The following is a 9,256-nucleotide window of genomic DNA, read 5'->3' as shown; positions in this document are numbered from 1 at the left end:
TACTTAATAAATATATATATATATATATATATATCGAGTAATATTATATCCGTACCACGAAATAATATTGCGCAAGTTACTACCGAATGTTTATGGGATTTTCATCAGATTTACGATGTTGCACATATTGATCGTAAAAGCTATTCGACACGTTCGAATCTGATCTCAGCAATGTTTGTGAAATTCTACTTACATTCAATAATAATTCTTTATAATTTCATGGTTGACATAAAGAACGCTGAATGATCAGAGCGTAATAATTCATCAACATAAAAATTTATGATAAACAGAAATTTAATGGGCAAGCTATAATAATTAAAATTCATGAATTGAATGTGAGATGGCGAAAATATTACGACGTGATTGTAATGAATAGCAAGGACAGTGTTAAGTCTCTCAAAACTAGTAATAGTATTATTAATAACTAGCCGTATTATATACTGGTTCAGATTTCAGAAGATCGTTAAAAGGAAAACGACGTTTTCGTAGCTTTATAGGTTGTGAGGTATTGCAGAACTATGTCGTAAAGTAACGTGGAAAGTTTAATAATCCATTACTAGCCTGATCACTCTCATGCTACGTGATCATCGAGTGACATCAAGTACGATCATACTTGTAATCATATAATCATATAATCAGTTGCAAGTAGTTTTGTAAAGCAGGTCTTTTTGCGAATAATGTACATACTGACGCTGTTTCCTTCTATCACAATGTCGATAATATTACTGTGTAGTTATTTCCGTGCTGTCACAGCAATGTTAAGCTGGACCTTCATCGTCATAAATCAAATTCGCATTTACTAATAAAAATTTAATGCTGTTGGTGTACTAATTTGTACTAGTATATTGTAAAAAAAGTATGTAAAATTATATAAATGTGTGTAAAAATTACATAATTCATGATGGAAATCGAGATGGAAATATACAAAATTGTTTTACAGAAATGAATACTTTTATCTCTAATTGTGTAAATATATCTTTATATTAGACAATAAATTTTATAGTTTCTGTATAAATATACAAATTTGTGTAATATTTTTTTTTCGTAATCTAATGTAATAGGATTCTACAATATTATATTTATATTTTTAGGTTTGTTATCAATAACATAACTTAAAAACATTTTACGTAATTCATTGGTAAATTTACTTTTGCGAATGTTTAATTACTGTAAAGAAGAATAATTTTATTTGTAAGTTGTGGTTTTATATATATATAGATATACATCTTTAAGATCAAAAAATTATCTATTACAATCATTGTAATTTTACATATAATTTTTTTACAATAAATGATGACAAATTGAGCATTAAATATATATTTATTAGAATAATGCGAAAGGGATGTATTTCTTAAACAGAGAGTGCGAAGGTATCAGCTTCTCTACTACGACTGATTCGTCAGTCACTTCGACTTCGTCTTACGCTAGTCCAAGTTTTGAACGTTGAAGGAACAAGATCGATCGTCGTCGATGTTTCAAACGGAGCGTAGCACTAAATCATAACGATGCCGCGAAATCACCGAAAATCCAGACGAAGCGGCAGGGGCTTGGATGCAGACACGCGAGTCCGGACGGTAAATCACGGGCAGCCTCCTCGTCGAGTGGCTGTCGGAGAGTCCTGGTGCCAGCTCGTCGTACGGAGCATTTATTAATCGCTCAGCTCCTAAATCCCGTGGCGCAGCTGGGCTCGAAATGTTTGTACGTATTGCAAAGTAAAGCGCGAGAGGGGACGCCGAGTCCTCTGGGAGAGGATTAGGTCGGACATATTGAGAGCTTCCACCCGAGAGTACCCTCTTTCACGGGTAGAGTGGCGCCAGAAGGTGGTAGCGGTGCTTACATCAAGATGGTAGTTTTACTACTATAAATGATGACCGGTCATCTCGATGTAATATGCGATTCTACCGATATACGATTTCAATCATTTTTTTACAGTGTACTTAATATTCGTTTTGTATATTCTCTAAATCTCGGGGAGTAAAATTTCACTCGAAGAGACTGAAAATTTAATCTGTCTTGAAAAAAGAGTGAAAATACGGCCACTCTTGTTCAAGAGAGATTTATTCTTTTGGAATGAGATTCCGAAGGAATGAAATGTCAATTCCTTTTTTGGAGTAAGGTTCAATCTACCATGATATTACATTCCAAAAAAGAAATTGAGATTTCACTCCTTTGGAGTGAATCTCATTTCAAAAGAGTAAATCTCACTCTAAAAAGAGTAAAAATCTTGAACAGGAGTGGACAGGATAAATTTTCAGTCTCTTCGAATGAGATTCCACTCTTCGAGATTTAGAGATTTACGAGATTTACTGTTGGATATCGAAGAAGTAATGACAATCCAATCTCTTAAGTTATACAAGATTTTGTTGTTTCAACTTCCACGTACGTCAAGATGTAAATCATTCATTTCTGTGATAATTTCAAAGTAAATAACGTGTATTCACAATTAACGTGTGCACTTAATAAATAAAAAATTAAATTTGAGTTAAATACACTTTCTCAAAATTGTAATAAAATTATTTAGCTCCGTTGTTTTAATTAAATTAACGACTTATAGAAATACGAAATTGCGACGACTTATAGAACGACTTATAGAAATAAGAAATGATTAAAAATTTAAATTGAGTATAATTTATTATGAAGTTAACAGTGTGTACCTTGGCGCAGAAACGCTACGTTTATATTCTACAATTTGCACCACTTTAAATGATGATCGATCATTGTAATATGCAATTCTATCACGATTCCGATTATTTTTTTTTACACCACACTTAATATTCGTTTTGTATATTGCGCCTTGGAAGCATGGCATGGAAACGCTACGTTTATATTCTACAATTTTCATCGCGTCGTAATAAGTAGAATCATTAATGGAATTACAGCTTGATAACTGCACGGATAATGAGGACGGACAAGTTTATAGCCTCGCGATAATGAGAGTGTACCCGTAAAGCGCAGAATATTTTTGCCTATAATCCTCATGACAGTAATATATCCCGTGCTTGTGCAATAATGGAGGCATACGTTCCATGTGCGTGTCGAAGATAAAGAATGCAAATTGTCCGCGCGTATTAAGGCACGATACATACCGCGCGTGGACGCGCCGGTGCAAGTGACAGCCGAACGATTAATCGTCGATAACCATCGCTCGTTTAATGCCCCATCATAAAATGCTAGGCTGAGGAAATTATTGATTCGTCATATTTCCCGTCAGCAATATCGTTAACGCGGCCGTCGCAATCTCTTTACATCGCGCAGTCAAAAACGAAAGCTCCATCGAAAATGATCGGAAATGATTTCGCGCGAATAAATGCGAGTGCCTACCCATCCACGTGGTGCTATAATCGGCGAATTGGAGCGACGATTTAAAGGGCGCTAACTATTACCACGACGATAAATCGTACTGACACAAATGTGCTGAGAAAACAGCCGATTGCACGTCGCTCGTGTTTAATCCCTAAACATTCGTTTGTAGTCCATGAAACGCATACATTATTAACGGATCGACTGCAAGAACATATTGACATAGAACACTCAGCAATTCGCGAATTGCAGAAATATCATTTGCTTTTAGTTGGTTCTCTCAATTAAAATTTTCATTTTAATTCTTACAAGATTACTAATCGTAATATGTTTATAGCGACACATCAGAAGCTTTAAGTCTGCATAAAGCGATAGACGTTATGTTAAAACCGAGTAAATTAGCATCCGCCGCATCCCTTAAAGTGAGATCTTGAAGCGAACGATATAATGTTTCTCGTAATTGCATTGTTCGCGCAGTAACTCGCGAACTCATGATCTATTGTACTTCTCTCGTGCTCGGTGGGGGAAGGGGGGGGAGGAGAGGGGGTGGTTAAATGTTACATAATGCCACCCGATAGTTAGTGCGGCGGCTGGGGCTGTGAGTACCAAATACCGCGTTTTGCGAGTCTTGGCGACAAAAGAGGATCGGGAATACCGGCGCGCAATGTTATTACGACTTAATGCACGGAATTGTTTCCCCGGTTTGAATAATCGTATCGCGCTTACGGCACACGGTTGCGCAATCGTGACGCACATGATTCGATTGCTACCACAGAAGGTGCCTTCGTTTTACTGTAATATAGCGTGGTGTTACCTCGACAAGTGTACCTTCCTGCGTTTCGTGATAGAAGAACTTCCCTCAGTATATATATATATATATATATATACTTTGTTCCATTATTCATAAACATTTTATAATCTTCTTAGTGAATTATTGCTGTTCGCGCAATTGAAATAATGCGGACTTCGCGTTAAGGGGTGGGCCCAGTTGGGATCGCGTACGCACAGCTAGAAGGGGATGTAACTCCGACAGAGAATCGGAGCGAACCGGGGAAGAAGTGACGCGGTTCTGTTCTTCCGTAGGGTGGCGGAGAGGGTTGCGCGGCAACGAGAATAGAACGAGTTCGTTCGTTGAAGTGGCGTTGAAATGTTTCGAAGCGAGGGAAAAATAATTGGACGAAGAGCTCCATCGTCGTTCCCCTCTTCCTCCTGGGAGATGACGGGATGGCTTGAGGAAAAGCTGCGGAGGAGGGATAACGCAGTGCGTCGTTTCGACGACGATGACAGCAACGGCGAAGACGACGACAACAACGGGGAATGATGACGATCATATCTCCCTAAGAACTCAAAGATCTTCTTTTTTTAGACTCCTCGTTATCGACAAATCTTCCATCACCTTTCGAGATAGGTAACATTATCCGATAAGAAAAGTTAAGTTGAAAGAATAGCGAATGGAAGCAAAGAGCAACGGTGGATATCGCTGATAACTTTCGATCGTCGTTACTCATTGGAAGGTCACCAGCTGACGGAAATTGTGCGAGTTAAGTATATAACAGGATATTCCGGTCGTGTGCATTTACATTCCCGACGTGTAACTGATCCCCGTGCTTTACTGACGGATGATGCCAGAATAAGAGTTACCGAAACGATATCTTCTCCGTTGTAATTTTGGTGTCACATAGGCCAGTATAGCGATATATATGTTATGTGTATGTATGTGTGTCTGTATTTACACACACACACACACACACACACACACACACACACACACACACACACACACACACACACACATACATACATACATGCACACGCACGCACACACACACACACATGGCCGCGCTCGTTGGAGCTCTGCTTGATCTCTCTATTACGGGTCGGATTAGCTAGTTATGAAACTCGACCGAGGCTCGGCGAGCGGTGATGAAGCGTGTTGGGAAAGTTTCTACCGGGACGAGATCGGGGCGTGGGATATGCCGCGGAGTTGCGCGGAATAAGTGATCAGGCCCTTCCCCACGGCAAGCACATCTATCCCCGCTGAGTAACTTCGTTCTGACAGTGTCCAAGGACGAATGTCGCGGTTGGAATTGCGGTGGAATTATCTCTGGAAGATTCGCCCTCTAAGCGCTAGCTGAGAATAGGAACTCGTAGAATTAGAACTCGTTTCGGGAGATTCGGAGAAATGGATGCGACCGAGATGTGGTTAACGTCGCCTTGATCGACCCTGCCTAATGCGGAAGGTCAACTTTGCGAAGTGCAGAGATTAAGCTTGAGATTGCGTTCAGACCTTGCGTGCTTCATTTCGTCAAAGGTATTGTAATTGTCGGGGCGACATACCTGAGATTCTCGGCGAGCAATTGCGAATGCATTCTACGTGATAAACCGACTACCGGTTGGAAACTGTCGTCGTGGTGTGCGCGTTCGCGTAATTTTAATTAAAGAGCTCGGAGAGCTGGCGCAACATCGTTCTGGCTTTCGACAAAGAACCGGAGCTCTGACGCAACGGTGGAACCGTAGGACGAGAGAGGCCGGGCGGTGGGCTTGGTCTTTGCTCGAAGCGAAGAAGCACAGACTTCGCACATTGTAAAGCTCCTTCTCTTGCATACTACTTCCGTTACTTCTCCTTCTTGGTGTGTCCCGTGCTTCCTTCATCGTCGCGAGCGAGCAGCGCCTACCTGCCAAAGACGATGGGCGCGCTGCGTTACGTCACCGACTGCGAATCAAAATCTTATTAACTGCTGAAAGTGAGTTTCACTTCAAAGTGGAATTTAATTACATTCGCGCCTGCCTACCCGCGCTCTTCCTACCCGTTTCCTTATTTCTCCCGGCCCTCGGTTTACCCTATCTCTTCTTCGCTCTCACTCTTCTCCCTCCCCCTTTCTTCTCTTTTCCTTTTCGCCGGTCCGCCTTGCTTTACCATTTTCTTCGATCACCTCTGTAGCTCGTTGCTACCCTCCTCCCCTCCTCTAGTTACCTTCCGAGTGAAGACGCATCGCGAGGTCTTCACTCTTGAATGAAAATATTTAAATTTCGCCGCCTCGTCCAGCGGAAATTATTGCTCTCGCCGCTTCGTCCGACTGCAGCTCCGCGCTCACTTTTCGTCCGCCATTCCGTCAGTTATCCCCGCCCGAATTACATCCATCCCCTTGCCGCCTTATCTATCCTTTCGCGCTGTTTACAGCGCGAGCAAATATTCAAATGCCGTCGCGATTATATCCTTCCGCCTGGGCTTAGTCGTGCATCATCGTCGGGCGGTGAGTCTCTATCTCTTTTTTCCTTCTCGTAATACTTGGTCGAGGCAATTGCCTTCTTTCCTTTGAGTCGCCCTCCTTCCCTTTTGCTGCCTCATCTCGTGATTAATTTCGCGGAGTCCGTTCGTCCTCATCCCCTCTGAAAAGCAAGTACCCCGGAGAGTCTCTTTGTCGCTTCATCGTTCGATGAAAATGCCTAAAGGCGCCGCGGATTATGAGCTTCATGGCTCTCTCAAATGATGATGTACAAAGTGTCTAAGGTTATCACACTACCTCTTTTTTATTTCTCGATCATTTTAAAACAAATTTTTCTTTAACAAAATGTCACTTTTCTTTTATGATAAAAAATGTATGAGAGGTCTTTAAAATTACAAAAACTCAATTTTTTAATTCAAATTAAACTTTATTTTAATAAATCTGTAAATTTTTAGTTGCAATTATTAATAGAAACTGAAATACAATGAGCATTTATTGCATTCTATATATCATGAAATTAATTGCTTTTACACGCTAACAAGATGAAACAATAGCATTGAAATTACATAAGCTTTTGCTTCACAAATAGTAATGTTCGCTGATTTTTTAAAGATTAAAACTGTATGAATGGAATGAAAGAGATAATGCGCGGCGAAGACGTAAAACGATCATGCAGTAAAGAGGGACGCGAATATCCCGCCCTGCGGCTAAAAATTGCACAGATACCCGTATTTTTATGGACAATGTGCCTATGCTTTTATCCCACGACATAAAAATATACGCGCACCACGTTACGGTACACTTAGTTCTAGAGAGAATACAGTTTTCGTGCTTAATCCCTCAGGGACTGAAGCACTGAAGCTATTTTTAAATTCCTTTATCGGCGATCTTTGAACTTTTTATGATAGTGAATCGTTGTCACAATATCTGCGATTTTCACGTATGTTTTTACGAATTTTTCATGTCGAATACAAAATTGAAATAAGCGGGTGATACTTAAATCGTAATTTTTTCGAGGAAATATTTATTTCGGAGATAGGTTGAGAAAATTGATTGTATACACTTGTTTGTATACACGATTACTAATCATGCAACAGTTACCAAATATATTATGTAAACAGCTGACAATGAGCACTCACCTCTACTGCTTCCGTCGGGTCCACGGAGGATGGTGCACTCCTCTATTGAACCGAAGGTAGTAAACAGCTGTCGCACATCGTCTTCAGTTTGTTGCTTGCTTAACATACCAACGAACAGCTTTCTGTCTGCGAGTCGGTGACGGCACGTTGCGAAATAGAGGGAACAGAGAAAAAAAGAAAGAACAACGTTAGTCAGTTCTGTGTGTGAGCTAAGCGTTATATAGGCGTTAAAGAGAAGATCTTGCGGCTAACACCGAGAACGACAAAGTTACACGGTTACACCAGCATCCACCATCCTAAAGGGAGGGAGATAGGGATATATAGATATATAATATATGTATATATATATATATATATATATATATATACATATAAAAACGTAACATATCTGATGTGCACACGTACGGTACCTTAAACGCGCACGATTACACTCGTTATTACGTCAACGTGTACATCTAATAGCACTGGAAATCGCGCAAGTGTACGTGTATGGGTTATGGGTTTTATGTGTGTCTTCTGTGCGACAATAGTAAATCGAGAACAACCACGGGAACAATTATCATAACCGATAACAATGTAACATACAGTGTTGTAACAGTGGAAAACGGTACTTTAATGGGAACGGAAATCGTAATATAACAAAGACAAGGGAAATAATTCAAAATCAATGTTGATCTATATTTGGTATTATGAGTATATCAAAAATCGAAAACGAATGACAAACGGAATCGCGATAAAACCAGGTAGGATGTTAAGCGATCCAATTATAGCTGACACTCCCGACGGTGATCCGTGTCGAGTTTTTTTTTTACAACTGTAGAAGCAATTCCGCTAAACTACTGTTTAGCTGTTTAGCAGACAGAAAACATAATGTACTCTCGAGATGAATCACCGTTACACAAAGTTTAACAATGAATACTTATTATATTCTGCAGCTATTTCTAAGTTGTGCGCGAAAAGTTGAATGAGGAAGAATGGGTTATATGAGATGTTTTCATGTTAAATGAAAAGAATATGATTTTATCTGATGATATTCGAATCCGATTGGGAATTTTTCAAGATTATCATTTCAATATAAAAATCATTTTGATTTCCGTTTAGCTCATTTTTAAAGTGGATGCAGCGTACTTAAAATTGTTCGGCAAAAGATTTTGATCAATTTCCCTTTTAAAAGTATTTTCGACTTTGTAAGTTAGATTTATCCTAAAATTATTGTAGCAGTTACAAATCAAATTTTGATAAATTAGCGATAGTTTGTTTAGAAATATCTGCACTGAATGTGTATTAATGTATGTATTCGTTATGTGTGTGTATCCTCGTAATATCAAATAGTAAAATACGATTATGTCTGTGCGAGATTCACAATTAGTAGGATAACACAGGAAATAGTTCCAATTGAACTGGGAATGGAATGCGGCAGGTGGGAGAATGGTTCAATCGACTGTTGAGAAATAGGGATGTTATATTGTTATATATAGAAATGTCAAATCTAGATAATACAATAAGATAAATGTAGCTCACATATATTATATCATAATCAGAAAATATGTACAGAGGTGATAAAAAACACATTGACAACGAACGAGACAA

At 39.3% G+C, this 9,256-nt stretch overlaps 1 protein-coding gene across 12 annotated transcripts in view; it reads right to left on the bottom strand.

The window, feature by feature from the left end:
• LOC108689105 (CUGBP Elav-like family member 4) overlaps positions 1–9,256 on the bottom strand; it is a 672,688-nt gene that overhangs the window by 65,232 nt on the left and 598,200 nt on the right. For 9 of the 12 annotated variants that reach the window (XM_018195731.1, XM_018195734.1, XM_018195733.1 and 6 more), the window contains one exon: positions 7,667–7,792. The exons of 2 other annotated variants lie outside the window; for them this stretch is intronic. In XM_018195731.1, coding sequence (XP_018051220.1) covers positions 7,667–7,792 — 126 coding nt within the window. The remainder of the gene's footprint in view (positions 1–7,666; positions 7,793–9,256) is intronic. One more of the 12 variants, XM_018195742.1, reaches the window with a different exon arrangement.

Source organism: Atta colombica, unplaced genomic scaffold, assembly GCF_001594045.1.
Source record: "Atta colombica isolate Treedump-2 unplaced genomic scaffold, Acol1.0 scaffold257, whole genome shotgun sequence".
Classification (NCBI taxonomy): domain Eukaryota; kingdom Metazoa; phylum Arthropoda; class Insecta; order Hymenoptera; family Formicidae; genus Atta; species Atta colombica.
This window is presented reverse-complemented; position numbering and strand designations above follow the sequence as displayed.